At 42.0% G+C, this 16,683-nt stretch overlaps 1 protein-coding gene across 6 annotated transcripts in view; it reads right to left on the bottom strand.

Annotated features, from left to right (window-relative positions):
* LOC127007337 (cell adhesion molecule Dscam2-like) overlaps nucleotides 1-16,683 on the bottom strand; it is a 376,406-nt gene that overhangs the window by 145,847 nt on the left and 213,876 nt on the right. For all 6 annotated transcript variants that reach the window (XM_050878193.1, XM_050878163.1, XM_050878182.1 and 3 more), the window contains exon 9: nucleotides 13,115-13,231. In XM_050878193.1, coding sequence (XP_050734150.1) covers nucleotides 13,115-13,231 — 117 coding nt within the window. The remainder of the gene's footprint in view (nucleotides 1-13,114; nucleotides 13,232-16,683) is intronic.

Raw genomic sequence — 16,683 nt, 5'->3', positions numbered from 1 at the left:
AAGTTTCCGATTTTGCATCCACAGTATTAACAGCAACAACATACGCATCATCATCGTCATCAACAACAACAACAACAACAACAATAATAATAATGATAATAATAATAGTAATAATAATAATAATAATAATGAAAATGATAATAATGATGATAATACCAGTTGGTAAGAACTAAGTTGCGAACTGTTCCATAACGTCAGCTTCCTGGAATGTAGGATCGACCGCTCTTACCTGCCTGTTGCGTCTAAGTGGATTACGCTGAAATGTATTCCTAAATTTTACGTTTCCGGGATTCTCTCTCTCTCTCTCTCTCTCTCTCTCTCTCTCTCTCTCTCTCTCTCTCTCTCTCTCTCTCTCTCTCTCTCTCTCTCTCTCTCTCTCTCTCTCTCTCCATCTTTCTTACCCCTTTCCTCCTCTCCCCTTCTCTCTCCTTCCTCACCTCTTCCTTAACTCCGGAAAGTCCTCAAATAACCCTTTTTCCCTTCACACTATTCTCAGTATTTTATTCACTTTTTTTCTCTCCCAACCCTCGCCTTCGACTCCTCCTCTCTTCCCGTTTTCCCTTCTCTCAATTATTCTCCCTTTTTAGAACGTCTCGGCTTACTATTTTAGCAGCCATCTTCCTCCTCATACTCCTACATTTTCTCTTGTCTGCGATATTTCACCGTCTTTTTAGCCTCTCCTATCCCTTTCGTCTCGTCTTCCTCAATTCCTCCTTTTTTTAAACATCTCGTATCACTTTTCAACCCATCATACTACCTTCCTCTAATTTATATTCAGTAGATTACATTTTTCATCCCTTGTTGCCTGTTCTTTCATATTTCTTCTCATTTCCATTTTTTCTCTTCCATTTCTTTATTTTCTCTTCCATGAAACAGTTAAAATCACGCGCTTCCAACCACACAGCTGTCTCATTCTTCCATCCTTCCATTTCTCACTCCTCAGCATCTTTTCCTTCTCTCCTATTTTCCTTCGTTACTATTCCTCAATTATCCTCCCTTAAAATAGTCACCTAACTATTCTATCCATTATTTAACCTTCACATTCACTCATCCCTGTTCATTTCACATTCTACACATAATATTCTTTCCTTTGTCTCCTCTGCCTGTACTTCTTCCTTAAAACAATGTGAAGCATGCTCTTTTCCGCCATACAATTCTCCTATTTTCTTTATTCTCATCCGCCCTCCATCCCTTACCAGTCATTCTGTTTCTCCTTCTCTCTCAACTAACTCCTTAAAACATCTGCAAGAGCTCATTTACCGGCCTTACCACCCACTCACTCTTTCATGCCCTTCCATAACCCATCCTTCAGCGTCTAATGTTCACCTCTCCTCGCCTTACCTCACCACCTTTATCACGCGTAAGATACCTCGGGGCCGCGGGTCATAACGCAACAACGCTATCCATTATGCTCGCTGTTGCCTCGCTCGGAGTCTCAATAAGCTCTCTGCCCGTCACTCGCCCCGCCGCCTCACACCTGCATTATTGACGAGCAGGTGTGAGTGACGGTAAACTTCCCTGCGTGTGGTAGATGAGGGCTGTCGTGTTTGGTAATGATGCTTCTTGCGCGCTCTCTCCATCGGGGATTGACGGAGGAGGAAAAATATGAAGACCTTTTTGCCTCTCTTCCTCTCAGTTCAGAGCTTTTTGATGCTACGTCATATTCCTCAGGTATATTTAATGTCGAGGGGAGTGGGTTTAGTGTGGTGTTACTCTTCTGTGTCTATAAATCATGTTCCCTTTTTTACTTATTCGTGTTTTGTAAAATAAAGGAAAAATTCCCTGAAAATTGTAACTTTTTTTCCGTAGACTCTTATGTTATGGTGTTACATAAAATAAAAGGTCATACGATTATAGTATTTTAGTCTATTTGAGCTGCACACGTGGAGACTGAATTTATTTGTAATATTATGAATTAACTAAATCTAGGCACCGTAAAAGACATTATTAGACGCCATGTAATGAATAACATTTGTTTTTGTTTTTTGATTATCGGAAAAGACAAGTCCAGAAACTTGAAAAAAAAAAATCGTATTGGCAATATACCAATAGTAACTAATGATGATTTTATTGGTTATGATGATGATGATGCTGATGATGATGGCAATAATGATAATTGTGTATGATGATGATGATGATGATGATGATAATAATAATAATGATAATATTAATAATAATAATAATAATAATTCTGGTGATCTCTCTCTCTCTCTCTCTCTCTCTCTCTCTCTCTCTCTCTCTCTCTCTCTCTCTCTCTCTCTCTCTCTCTCTCTCTCTCTCTCTCTCTCTCTCTCTCTCTCTCGTAACCATTTTTTCTCTTTCCCATTCTCCTTAAGTCAGTGTCAATTTTCTAACTCCGATCTATTATACAAGAGTTACCAGACAGGATGTTTAGCAATACCTCTCTCTTTCTTTCTGGGTCGAATAAAGTAAAGCCTAACGTGGACGAGACAAGCATCCAAACATCTACGTTATTATCTGGGCCAGGCACGATCAGGTGAGTGAGACTGTCATTAATTAACTACTCTATGCTAGGTAAGGTAAAGTCTAGCGAAGTAGTTGAAGAATAAGAGAAAGTCAGAAGAATAGATGGATAGAAGGATAGAAAAGGGTGTGTTATAGAGGGAAGTGGATTTTACGTGTGGGTGAATGGTGGGTAAAGATGACATGGGGGTATTTTTTTTACAGTAAAGGAAGTAGTTCAAGGGGGAAAAAAAAGAGAGAAAAAGAAAGTTAGGTGCTGAGGGATAGGACGGAAAGGGTAGGAATAGCAATGAGAGAACGAAAATAAGAGTGAAGAGAAGTAATGAAACAGAGAAAGGAACTTGATCACCTGGGGACGGCACGAACAGGTGGGCGAAGGTGTCATTAACCAGGTAGGCGACACGGCGTCTCCCTAACATTGCATCCCATTATCATTCCACTGCCAAATGAGAGGAGTGTAAATATCCCTCATCTCATATTCACAAGGGAGAGAGTGTGTGGGTGTGAGTGTATGTGTGTGGAGGGGAAGGTGGTTCGAGGGGGGTGAGGTGGGTGTAGAGGTTAGGGGAAGGGGGGAATTCGTGAGTGCATGAGGGTGGGAGGGTCAAAATGGGTAGTTTATCTTGTGTATAAGTTAATGGATGTGAAAGTATTTGCACACCCACCTACTTACCCCCCTCCACCCCTGCTAACACGCACATAGAAATGATGATACATACTTATTCGAAAATTATATGTTATTACTCCGAGCAGTCGTGTCCATTCGTATGCCAAGATGTCATTGCGAGAGAGAGAGAGAGAGAGAGAGAGAGAGAGAGAGAGAGAGAGAGAGAGAGAGAGAGACGAGACAGACGAGACTTTCATTTCTCAGCTTACAACACCTTTCAACCCACAACACGAAGATGAGTATTTTTTTTATATATATTCAAGGATCTCTATCGTAATTGTTTCTTTCCCTCCCTCATCGCACGTGTCTTGCAGATAATGCAACCGGAGCTGTAAACTCTTAATACACTGCACCGGAAGCCCCTCATCACAAGTACGCTCGCATTCCTGGCAGTCTTAATCCCCCCGTATTGGCAGTGCAGGTTCCCTCTCCGGGTCTCCTCCCTTCCCTTAATCCGCCTAGACATGCACAGAATTACGTTGATGTACGTGAACCGCCTCACCTTCATTCCCTGCACTGTACATAGTTTGTTTTACTCGTGGATCATTATGCAGTAATAGGAAACATTGCAAGGGCTAAGGGAAGAAAAAAATATGGGACTTACAACTGGTTTCTGCAGATAATACAATAGAATTATAAAAGAAAATATTTAAGGTGAAAAATACTCTGTTTACTAAAGGAGATAAGTACACGATAAATTAGAGAACAGAAGTTAAAACATTGTTATTCTCGTCATACTATTTTAATATAGACAGAAATTCGTTCTTTAGGATGAATTCCCGGTTAAAAAACAGAAAATAAAAGAATATCAGAGTTACTGATAAAACGAAATAATAGTTTTCCAGTGTTTTCTCTTGCCGCTCGCAAACGTGAGCAGATTTATAACTATTTTTGAGAGCAAGGAATGGGCGCTTATTTAACCCCTCCGCTATGGACGTCATGAGACCATCCTGCAGTCAGCCCGTTGCAAAAACATTAAATTGATTGTCCATTGCGGCACATTTCTTAGAGTTCTTGTTTTTTGTGGTTGTTTATTGTGACACGATATTCTTTTTTTCTATTTACGATGCTTTATGAAAATTATCTTTAGATCGGCTCACAAATTGACTTCAGTGTTGGTTTTCGAAGCAGGTGGGCACGGTTGAGGGTGGCGGCGGTGACGGTGGTGTTACACAAGTCTTTACTCAAGCATGCCTTTCATGAAGTCTTAAATCCGGGAATGAAAAGAATGCACAGAAATAATATCCTTAATGGTGGAGCAGCAAGACTTCCATGTTTAGCTCATCGCCCCAAGCACTGCCATCACACTCACGCCGACGCCAACAACTCGGCGCTTTTATCTCGTCACGGACGCTGCCATCAAGAAATGTTTTACTCCCACCGGACGTGGCCTTGCTTTTTACGAAAATAAGAGTAACGGCGTTCATTAAAATACGAATTTGTTTCTCTTTCTGTGTCTGTCTGTGGTGTCTGTCTGTCTGTCTGTCTGCCCCCCCCCTTTTCTCTCTCTCTCTCTCTCTCTCTCTCTCTCTCTCTCTCTCTCTCTCTCTCTCTCTCTCTCTCTCTCTCTCTCTCTCTCTCTCTCTCTCTCTCTCTCTCTCTCTCTCTCTCTCTCTCTCTCTCCATTCTTCCCCTGCTCGCTTTTCCCAGCCTTTTAAACTCTCCCTTCGCTATCCCGCTGCAGCTGTCACTTTGCCACTTGTCACTCCAGAATACCGTGACACCCCTTTTTATTTCTCTCTCTCTCTCTCTCTCTCTCTCTCTCTCTCTCTCTCTCTCTCTCTCTCTCTCTCTCTCTCTCTCTCTCTCTCTCTCTCTCTCTCTCTCTCTCTCTCTCTCTCTCTCTCTCTCTCTCTCTCTCTCTCTCTCGCTCGCCGAACAATCATACAATAACGGTGTGATATTTCTGTGTGGCAAATTGAAAAATAACTTGTAATTTGACCGTAACATTTTGCAGCCTTCGAATGGGAACAAAGTCAGCGCGTTCGGTTATGCAGGATACGTTCACAAGGACGATAGAATACTTTGAATTACACAACTTTAATGTATATGTTATTATGACCTCTTTTTTTTCAATGGGGATGCTTCGTGTTGTGTTTATATGAGCATTTTTAACTTCCCCGATACGGCTCTCAAGAAACGTATTTCCTCCCTTTAGAGCGATAAAGTACAGTGAAAAGGACTGATATAAGCTTGAGGTGTTCAAAAGTGGAAGTCAAATCTATTCACGTCACACACGTCGTAAGATATTTTTCCCTTGCACTACGGGACGCACTCTCCAACGAATGTCCCCCACTGTGCCTGATATACTGTTCCCCGGTTTCTGCCACACACCCTAAGGTTGCTTGGCCTCCTCGTGTACCCGCGTATTGAGAACCTGATGAGAAAGGGCGAACACGTATGTATATCATGCATGTGTCGTGTACCCAGCCCGGACCCGGAGCGGCCTCGCATTCACAGTCCAGTGTACCACTCTGTTGGGTTGTCACATTGCCTGTTACTGTTGTGATAATTAGATGGATTCATTTGTCGCAGTGGTAAATAGGTTTGTCATGTTTTATAATAAGTAAGCCATAGTACGGCAAAGTAGGAGGCATCATTTTCTTGTTCATATAATTTTCACATTTCTTCAACGCATATTTTTTTTACATTTCTGGGGGAAGATTACTAAAGCTTTAACCGATAATTAGAAGTGAACCACAGGTATTGATATTATGGTTGAAAACTTTATGAATGTTACCTTAACTAGCCTTTGGATAAAAAAAAACATAATACGGACCTGTGTCTATAATTAATGTTATTGGTTGATTGAGCAAGATATGCTTACATGCTGCTGTATTTGGTCGCGGATGTTGTTTAAGTTATTTTCATGATTTTTTCACAAGTAAAAAAAAAAATGTTCCAGCCTCATGCAGGTATATTTACAGGTACACTTTATACAACTAAGTGGGCTGAAGGAGTAAATAAGAGCGGGAGGTTTAAGCAGAAGGTAAGGTAAAGGTGGATAAACAGATGCTGAAGAGGAATGATAAAAAATAGCTCTATGGATAGTTTGACCAGATTGTGCGATTGACGAATGGATGGATAAGAAGCGGCTTGGAGGGAGAGACAAGAATGAACGAAAGAAGGATAAGGAAAAACGGAGTATTAACTGAAATGGAAAACTATAATGGAAGTGGATGGCTTGGCAACATAATGTACTCGATGAGCCCAACGTAGAGAAAAAAGGATGTACATAGTACTGACCATGGATGCTGTAAATATCTATCTATCTATCTATCTATCGAGAGAGAGAGAGAGAGAGAGAGAGAGAGAGAGAGAGAGAGAGAGAGAGAGAGAGAGAGAGATATATTAGGATTAGTTAGCTCCTACTTAAGTAAGCTTGCAAAGAGGCCGCGGGAAGGATGAAAACATGCAGTGAGCTAGTTCAAAGGGGCAATTAGCATGAAGAATTGCGACAAAGAAAGACTGGGTAGTTCAGACAGAATATGAAAATTTATGGTTAGTGTGGTCAAGCTTCTTAGGCACAGGTTAGGGAAATGTATGTATTTAGAGCAGAAAGGAAAGATAGATGTAGATAGGCAGAGTAGAAAGACTTTGACCATTTATTTTCCATCATCTTTCCCCATTCCGGTAAACGGTTTGTACCATGAAATTAAGATAATACAAAAAACGTGCGGTAACATTAGCGTAGCATGTCGCAGAGCAATTTCTCTTCTCCCTTTCCCTCTGACCATCGTCCTATGTAATGCCCTCTCTCCTCCTCTCCCCTCCTCATTCTACTCACCAAACCCAATATTTCTTCCTATCATTACTCTGTGTTATAACTTTTCTGCTCTCCCTCACCGCCCTCTAACCGACTCTACCTTCCTCTTCTTCATCTTCCTTTTTCTCCTCTTCCTCCTATTTCTCCTCCTCCTCCTCCTCCACTTTCTGTCCCTCGTCCTACTCCTCGTCCTCGTCGCCCTCTTCCACTTCTGCTCCGTACCTCCTGTTTACCTCCCCCTTCCTTTCTCTCCACTAACTTTTCCATCATACCTGTTTTCGAAAATCTGAGGGCAATTACCTTATTCGCTCATGGCACAGAAAATGACAGCAACATAAATATTGTTTTAGTTTACGTTCTTTTGTCTATTTTTTTTTCCGTTTCTTTTTATTTGTGTGTGGAATTTTGGTGAACTAGAAACATGTCTAGATATTCCAAACGTTTATTCGTTTTCTAAGATAATCCTGTCCACGGTGCTGTTTGCGTCCGAGTGTATGTTACATTGTTACATTTACATTTTCTTTTGCAAGTATAATAAAGAAAGAAAGAGAGAGAGTCCATTTTTTGTCCGCGTCACTGGGTCTAAGTACTATGGTTTTGACGATTAACATGAGTTTTAGATAGGTTCAGAGTTTTTCTTTTTTTTCATATCCACGCAGGCGTAGTCACAAAACATCACATAAGATTAATAGATTACAGTCCTGTAGTTAGTTTGATGTTTGGAGTCAAAATAATGGATTATATAAGTTAATATACAAACTTATGCATGCATACATAAATGAATAAATAGTAAATACATTTAGAAATACATACAGGATGTGAACATAATTACGTAACTGAGACAATTAACCAAATGGTCAGACGGACAGACACAGGCTGAGAGGAACACACACACACACACACACACACACACACACACACACACACACACACACACACACACACACACACACACACACACACACACACACACGCACAAAAAGAGCATAAAAAACACTAATAGACCCGAATGCATTGTGACTGACAAACTCTAAATACTAATGCGAACTTAACTGAAAGACAGACAGGCCGGGCCGGCAGACAGCGAGACAGACACGCCAACAATATGCCACTTTTGCCGGAAAGGAAATCACATTCAAATTGAGTTACGGAATAAATTTTGTTACAAAGTGATTACTACCTAGATTTTCCCATAGTATTTTTCATTTTCCCTCCAGATAACCCAAGCTCCGACACAGGAAAAGAACAAAGAAAATATAAAAACAAAATCGAAGCCTACGATGGAGTTTGAATGCAGGAGATTGGAGGCTCATTTGAAGTAAAGGTAATAAAGAATATCTCGTTGATAAATATATTTAATTAAGCTTTGGTCAGGAAATACAACAGAATCCACTTCAGAGTATATTCATTCATTTACATCCCGTTGCGTGCCTCCCTACACGGAATGACGGTAGGAAATATATGGATGGGAACACGCTATTACGAGAGAGAGAGAGAGAGAGAGATCAGGACACACACACACACAGCGGTGACATCGTACAATCACGGAGACAAATTTCCTCATATCGTGTTTCAGAAGAGAAAACATTTCCCCGCCCAGTGACCTTCCTTCCTCCCCTCCTTGTTCCCCTCTCTCTCTCTCTCGCTCTCTCTCTCTCTCTCTCTCTCTCTCTCTCTCTCTCTCTCTCTCTCTCTCTCTCTCTCTCTCTCTCTCTCTCTCTCTCTCTCTCTCTCTCTCTCTCTCCCATGTTTTCCAGTTTCTCTCCCACTTTCCAAAAACTTTGCCTTCTTTTCCATCCTAAACGTTTTATTTGTTCATATTTAAGGTACACTATTTTTGAGACCTTATGGATGGCCACGCATTTGACTTTTCATTCCGGCCTGACCACGAGTGCCTCCAGTGTGTGGCTGAAAGGATTTGGAGTGGGACGGCCCAGACCATGAGTTGTGTTGTTGTTGATGTTAACCAGAACTGGCGCCTTGGTACCTGAGCCAACTTCATCAGAGGCCCCATGTTGTTACCAAAGGAACCACGTAAAATTCAAATTGATGGTGATTGATGATGCTCTAGGTGCTTCTTCGAGTTCCTGACGATACCTAGATTGCAGAAGAGCAGTATTGTATCAGCATTAGTTTGAATTTCGCGCTGCTCTTTTCGCCAAACTTTCCTACTCTCCGGCTCTGCATCGTACCATTGTTCTTGGCGGCGACCTCCGGTTTTTGAACGCTGATGTTTTAGTAATGTTACAAACGGGTGAAATACATAAACAAATGAAGCTTTTTGAATGACAGCGGACTTGGCTGCATGTTGCTCTGTAGGTACAGGTGTTGTAGCGAAAGAGTGACGGGCAGGCGATAACATTCAGAGCATTTGTCATTAGTGATGAGATGGCTCTTCAGCGCCTCCTCTTTTTTGTGGTTTCTTTCGTGTCTACTTTTGTGTGGCTGTTGCTCAGTGTCATTTATTTTCGGGTATTCGTGTATCATAATATTATTTTATTTTCCTCTTTGTCCTTGTGTTGTTCAGAAGGTTGGTTCGCCGAAGAAATAATCAGACGCTCACACCAATGACAGAGTAATTTTTTAAGGGTAATGATTTTTTTTCGCACATGAATGCTTTTTGAGAAAATGTAATTATGTCTATCATATCTATTACATGATGTTTTAGGGCTAGTGACCACACTGTCATAAAATATGTTAGCATTGAACTATTTTTTAAAGTTCTACAATCCATAAATTAATAACAAAAGGACACATTTTAAAGTGTTTTACCTCAGGCCGCTTTTTTTTTGTCACTAAAATCGCTGTCGTTACTTTGGACAGTGCAACTTTCTTCTACGCGGCGCTCGGGCGTTGGCTCCGAAGAAGGGAAGGGACGAGGGAGCAGGAATTGACGAGGTCTTATTCTGGGTGAAAGGAGGAAGCCCCTCGGCGGAGTCTGGGGTGGCTGGAGGCCCATCAAGCCCCACAGCCGCGGCAGGTCACAGATGGGGCGAGGCTGTTGTGATTCCCGTCGCATCCAGACCTCAGCTTCATTTGTTTTTTTTTCTGATGATTTTGTTCTTAATATAATGTTTTATTTTATTGTATTCTAAGTCCTCGTATCTTCAAACAACACCACTTTATTTGCTTGGCTCTCCTTGCTGTGCTTATTTCCTCACGTATAGTGGCTGGTAATCTGATTTTATTCTGGTTATATTTGTTTGTCTTATCAATATATGGAATTCAAACTGTTGTGTTTTGTAGTATACCACGCACTGGACGAGTGTTCCGCCAGGTTAAGGTGTTTCGGTATAATGTTTCATATATTTTTCTTCTTTTCTGGTCTTTTATTTGCCATGGGAAGGGCTCATGCTTTCTAACTTCTCCATATTACAAAGTTGGGTGTTCCATCACAGTTTAGATCTTCCTTTCTAGTGTTGTGTGATGTCCTTCCTAATGGTTATATTCCTCGTTTATATTGTCTTAGTGTATGAAATATGAGGTCTCGTGTTATCTATCCACACCACGTTCTATACCTGTTCTTAATGTGTTGCAGTTATTACAATACTTTGCTGCATTGTTATGGGGATCTTTTCATGCTCTTGGCACGCTGTTGACTACTTTATATATCTTTTTAGCGGTTGGCGTCCAGGTGCAGCATTAGTATTCCGGACAGCGGCGACTTTTTATGGTGTTTATCTACGGGCAACATTTTTCCTGCATATTTTCAAGTTCAGAAAAAAATACAGCACAGTAAACAGCTAGTCACTTTATTTTCATATTCAACACGAAGGCTATATTTAATACGTCCCTCAGCTTATCAACTCACCAGAGCTGCCTGCACGAAGCTGTAACATTCAGAGACGTGGTGTCATGATTTATGCACAGCACACAAGGAGGAGACGATGCAGCTTGGCGGGGCGGCGAGTCCCTATCAGAGTGATGACGAGGGCAGCAGGACCTGTGATTTCCCTCGCGGAGCCGCAGGAATGAGAGAGAGAGAGAGAGAGTGTTTGGCGATATATTGTAAAAGGAAAAGAGAGAGAGAGGGGGTGGGGGTGAAGTCAGGCAAGTTAACCGGCAGACAGGCAGACAGATACACTGTGGCAGTTTCAAAGTGCCTTCCTGTTCGTACACACTTCACCTTTTCATTTTCTCCCTTTCAGCGAAGTATCTCTTACCCTCAAAGGGATGGACACGTACGTATGAATTTATCGCACTGCATCATGATAAAAATAAGCTCTTCTAAATTGAAACAGTTATATATGCAATTAAATTAATGGACAACTTTGTTTGCTTGTTTTAAGCTTAATTCATTTTAGTGAATTAATATTTATATTTGTATACATGCTTTTGTGTATGCTTTAAAAATAGATTCTTAAAATATGTTGCCAATGTGTTAATATTTTAATATATTCATTATGTTTATTGTTAAACATGCATATATACTTTGATTTTGAATGCGTGTGAATCTATAACTAATGTGAGTAATATTCATGTATCCATTCAACGAAACGAGAAAAGCACACCCTGCCGGTTGTATGCGGCCCCCAGTAAGCAAAAGGGTGGATTACTGCCATTGAGGAAATCTGTAAGAAAACTGTTGCTCCATCAATGTCAGTTCGCACGACCCGAAACGTTTTGTCTCGTCCCGAATATTTGCAGATGATGAAGCGAGTGAGAGAGCGCGAGTGAGTGAGTTTGAGTGAAGGACGCCTCGGCACCACTTGTCTCCTCTCAATTTCATGACAGCGCTTGGCGAGCCTCCACGCCGCCCTGACCGTTGTCGACTAGCGCTTGTTTCGTGTATTTTTCAGTACCTTGTTGGGTTAGCAGAGGCTCTGGGAAGGTAAGGGGTCAAAGGGGAGGGGCAAGGGAGTTTCAGGTCTAGGGAGGGGGAGGACGGTGAAGCGGATGGGAGTTGGAAGTCCGGGAAGGGGAGAGGGACGTGAAGGGTGACAGTGGTCCAAAGTTGGAGTGTCCGCCTCCATGACTGAGAGAAACCCGCTTAAACTAAAGGCCGGTCAGTTGACGCTGCTTTGATTGTGTGCCGGGTTTCTAATTCAAAGGCACTCGGCTTGAAAAGGAACAGCAGCGGGCTTCTAAAGGGTCCGTGCTTTTACCTTATAGACAGTGTCCAACTCAGTGTGTGTGTGTGTGTGTGTGTGTGTGTGTGTGTGTGTGCGTGTGTGTGTGAAGTCTTTATATTTTACATCATCATTAATATATTTTTCTCACTACAACCAAAGCAAAAACGACAACAATAATAACAACTAATATTAAGGTGAACTCTCATTTTAGTGGACTAGTTCTAGCCGCCAACTGTTTTGTTTCGGCAGCCTTTAAAAATACTTTACCGAGTTACTGTTTTGAGATTGTCCCTCGGAGTTTAATTTGAGACACTACCTCCACTAAATCGAACTTCCATTATTCTAGCTCAGTCTGGCTTAATATTCCATATAATCGAATGCAATTCCATTAAAATTCGTGATACAGTCGCTTTGTGCACCACGAGCCAGGTCTGTTTACATATGTTTTTTTCCCGGATGTATGTGTTCTTTGATTCATGTACATTGGGGAGTAATTCCTCAGAATTTGAATTTAGTTAACCTCCAGTAGATTTTCATTTACTAGCTTGTTCCACTAAATCGGATAAAGATGCCTGAAAAAAGTGCAGTCCACTGAACTGAATTCAAGAATATAGATTGTGTACGGTACTACTACTACTACTACTACTAATAATAATAATAATAATAATAATAATAATACGTAACAGTAATAATACCTGCTGCTCCTCCTATTGCTCTTACTACTCCTTTTACTCCTCCTCCTTCTCCTCCTCCTCCTCTTCCTCTTCCTCTTCCTCCTCCTCCTCCTCCTCCTCCTTCTCTTCCTTTTCCTCTTCCTCTTCCTCCTCCTCTTCCTCCTCCTCCTCCTTCTCTTCCTCTTCCTCTTCCTCCTCCTCCTCCTCCTCCTTCTCTTCCTCTTCCTCTTCCTCCTCCTCCTCCTCCTCCTCCTCCTCCTCCTCCTCCTCCTCCTCCTCCTCCACCACTTCCTCCGCTTCCTCCAACTTCAAAGACAGGCCAGTTTCCCAAATCGTGCTGCATATGATAATTGGATGCTGGAAATGTTAACTCCTACTGGTGGACGCTGGGTTCACGGGGGTAGGCCCTGTATTCTAAAAGGACGTGAACTGGATCTCTTGTAGTACTCACCGCCCAGGCGTAACTCCGCGGCGTCCTGCAAGGTGGCCTCATCTCCGCGCACGAAGCACTGATACATGCCGGCGTCTGCTCTCCCCACGCCTCGCAACTCCAACTTCGAATCCCCCTCTGGGCGTGGGTGCGAGCGTGGTGCACAGGTGGTTGGGAGAAAAACATAAGAAAGAAGTTAGTATGGGGCAATGTTGCCATGGGTCGTTAAAACAGTCAAGAAAGGAAGTCAGTTATCTTGTAAGCATCTGAGTGGGATAAAAGGTATGTGGATGCTTGTCAAACCGTTGGAAGTAAAGGCAGTAATTCATTTTCGTATATACAAGATGACACAGAAGGAGGACATATGCGAGCAAAACTGTTGATAATGAAGGAATCATGCAAATAGTGAGCAAGTGATTGTATTGTGCGTGTGTGTGTGTGTGTGTGTGTGTGTGTGTGTGTACTGGTAAGGAAGCATATCTGTCCTGTCACGATGAATATGTTATTAATGATAGCTAGACACTTATTTGTTTGGTATGTGTTTTCCAAGGATTTGCATTTTTTTTTTTTCGCTCCTACGACACAACGAATTGGGGTTCTCTCCATAGATGGTTTTCAACTTAATTGCTTTGTTCTTCGTCCTGAGCTGCATTCTACTGTGTCAATACGAACCCAAACTTGTAGAACGCAGCTCCGCGAGAATAAATTCAAATTGTCGGAGGGAAACTCTCAGACCCGTGTCCACTTGACAGTCGTGTTCTCGATACTCGATAGCGCTTCCGAGAGTGCTTTACTCTGAAGTGGAGACGAGCCATGAGTTCAGTTTGTCGTGTTGCACAGAGGTTTCGTGTTCGATATTTGTTATTGATGGAAATTGCCGAGTGACAAACAAAACTTAAGTGTGAAGAAACCTTGCTTTGATGGAGGAGGAAAAAAACATGAAGCGGAGGAAGATGTTTAGAAAATATAATTAGTAATACGATACGACAAGACAAAAACGACTGACAACACAAGGATAACAATGCGACATGCTGGTGTTTAGCCATAGCCAGTGTCTTCCTTCCCTCCCCTTCCCTTTTCTCCCCTTTTTATCCTTCCCTTTCCCGTCCTCCCGTACACCCCCATGGAATGATTGACAAACGGATCGATGGGTTAATCAGTGATAGGTCCTCTGGTTCCAGCACAGCCGCTCACTCTATTTTTCTACAGCCCATATTACGTGTATGGCCATAACGAGATCACAATTGGAATAGTTTATCAATAAAACTTCAAACATATATGTGCACGTTACCTTCAAGTGTAGCTGGCCGTGACGTGGATGTCATAGTTTAAAAAAGTTCAGCGCTGTTTCTGTGAGTTTGTATTTTATTGGTTTAACTTGTGTGTCGTGTGAATGAAGTGATATGCCTAGCCGAAGGGGTAGTAGTGACAATAGTAATAGTAGTAGTAGTAGTAGTAGTAGTAGTAGTAGTAGTGGTTGTAGCAATAGTAGTAGAGGTAGTAGTAGTGGGGAGGCGGTGTCCTAGTTGTCAGTGTGCTGGAGCAGCGTTCAAGACGACGCAGGTTCGCGTCTTGCCCGCCTCGACAAAATACTGGCAATTTTTCAGTCATCGCCGAGTGACCTAAAACTACCCACATGCTGCCCTGAAGACCATCCGTCAATCCGGACTCTAGATTTTCCCGAAAAGAGGGTAAAAAATGAGTTGTGGGAGGGGGTGGCATGAATCAGACAAGATGGCGCCACTATAAACACTTGCCTGCACCACAACGGGCTGGGGCCGACCACCAGTCCCCACCAAGAAAGCCTACCGGCGCCATAGACCAAGACGTAACAAAAAAAGAAAAATAGTAAAAAAATAGCAGCAGCAGTAGTAATTCCAGTTGTAGTAGTTACTGTAGTAATGATAGTAATAGTAGTAGCAGTAGTGTTCATAGTAGTTTTACACTTACAAATGTTAATCATATAAGTAGTAGCATGGAATGAATAGTGAAGGTTTGTTCAGTGTGTTAATTTGCGCTTTCATTCATATCAAAGTGTTTATTTGTCCTTCTTGTAAAATTAGGTATAATTGCCCTTACCTTAGTATAAGAGTTGTGTGTATTTGCCCTTCTCGCTGGACTATTAGTTGTATGTGCCTTATCTTCTTATAACTTTCTTTTTCCTCTTCCCTAGACTGTGTAGTTAATTACCAATATCTCTATCTAATCGTATATGTGTGTGATTCCGTAAAACTGTGTAGATTCGCCTTTCTTTATATAATAATGTATATGTTTGTGATTATTTTCGTGTAATTGTGAATATTTGCCCTTGTCGTCTCATAATAGTGCATATTTTTATTTTTTTTATCATTTCCATATAATTACGTTTATTTGTGACTCTTTCGTATAATTGCGTTTATTTCTCAGTCCTTTCCCAAAATCTTGTGTATTTGTCCTCATCATTATTTTGTGTATTTGTCCTATTGATTTATTTGTGTGTATTTCTCACATTCCTTCCTCCGGTGCATGGCGTACAGTTGCCCTTCTCTTCTTTAAATCTGTGTATATCTATGATTCTTTTATCCCGTCCGCTGCGATTGGCACGGATTTGGCTTTCACTGGTAGCCTGGTTACATGTATTCCCAGGTCTTTCTCTGCCTCTGTGGTGGATAGTGGAGTGTTTCCCATGTGGTATTGGTGTGCTGGATATCCCCTCCCAAGGTGCAGGATTTTACATTTTTCTTAATTGAATAGTATCAGCCACTTTTTCTTCCGTTCCTGTAGCTTGGTCATGTCTTCTTGTAGGAAATCCGCAGTCAAGGGGATAGCTGTGTGTATTTACCCTTCTCTTGTCATGAGCACGACAGGCAAGCATTAAGGGCCAGTCAACCTTTCACTTGTTTAGGGGGGCGCAGGACGCATGCTCGTTCGGGGAGACTGACTCGCTGTAGCCTTTGTTATTTTCGATGAACTCCCGCGACGGCGACTCAAAAATGCACGAACTTGGTAACGAGGGTGAGCTAGTTAGGGATAGTTTGCTGATTCTCTCCGACTCCCGCCAAATGAGATACAAGTTTTTTTTTTTTTTTACGGCAAAATGAGGATTCACTACGTATCACGGTCTCTCTCTCTCTCTCTCTCTCTCTCTCTCTCTCTCTCTCTCTCTCTCTCTCTCTCTCTCTCTCTCTCTCTCTCTCTCTCTCTCTCTCTCTCTCTCTCTCTCTCTCTCTCTCTCTCTCTCTCTCTCTCTCTCTCTCTCTCTCTCTCTCTCTCTCTCTCTCTCTCTCTCTCTCTCTCTCTCTCTCACACACACACACACACACACACACACACACCACTAGTCCTCGCCCTCGCTCTCGCTCCCTTGCTCTCGTTCCTCTCTGTCATTCCTGTCTTCTCTCCCTGCTCCTCCAGCGCCGTGATTTCCGACCTACTATCAGAAACAATATACACAAATCGCAACGCCTGTAAAACCTACGCATGGCAGAAATAATGAATCAGTAGCAAATAAATCGTTTTTATTTATGATGACACACACACACACACACACACACACACACACACACACACACACACACACACACACACACACACACACACACACAAATATA

The sequence above is a fragment of the Eriocheir sinensis genome, chromosome 3 (genome assembly GCF_024679095.1).
Source record: "Eriocheir sinensis breed Jianghai 21 chromosome 3, ASM2467909v1, whole genome shotgun sequence".
NCBI lineage: Eukaryota > Metazoa > Arthropoda > Malacostraca > Decapoda > Varunidae > Eriocheir > Eriocheir sinensis.
Note: the sequence above shows the minus strand (reverse complement) of the source record. Positions and strands in the feature narration are given on the sequence as shown.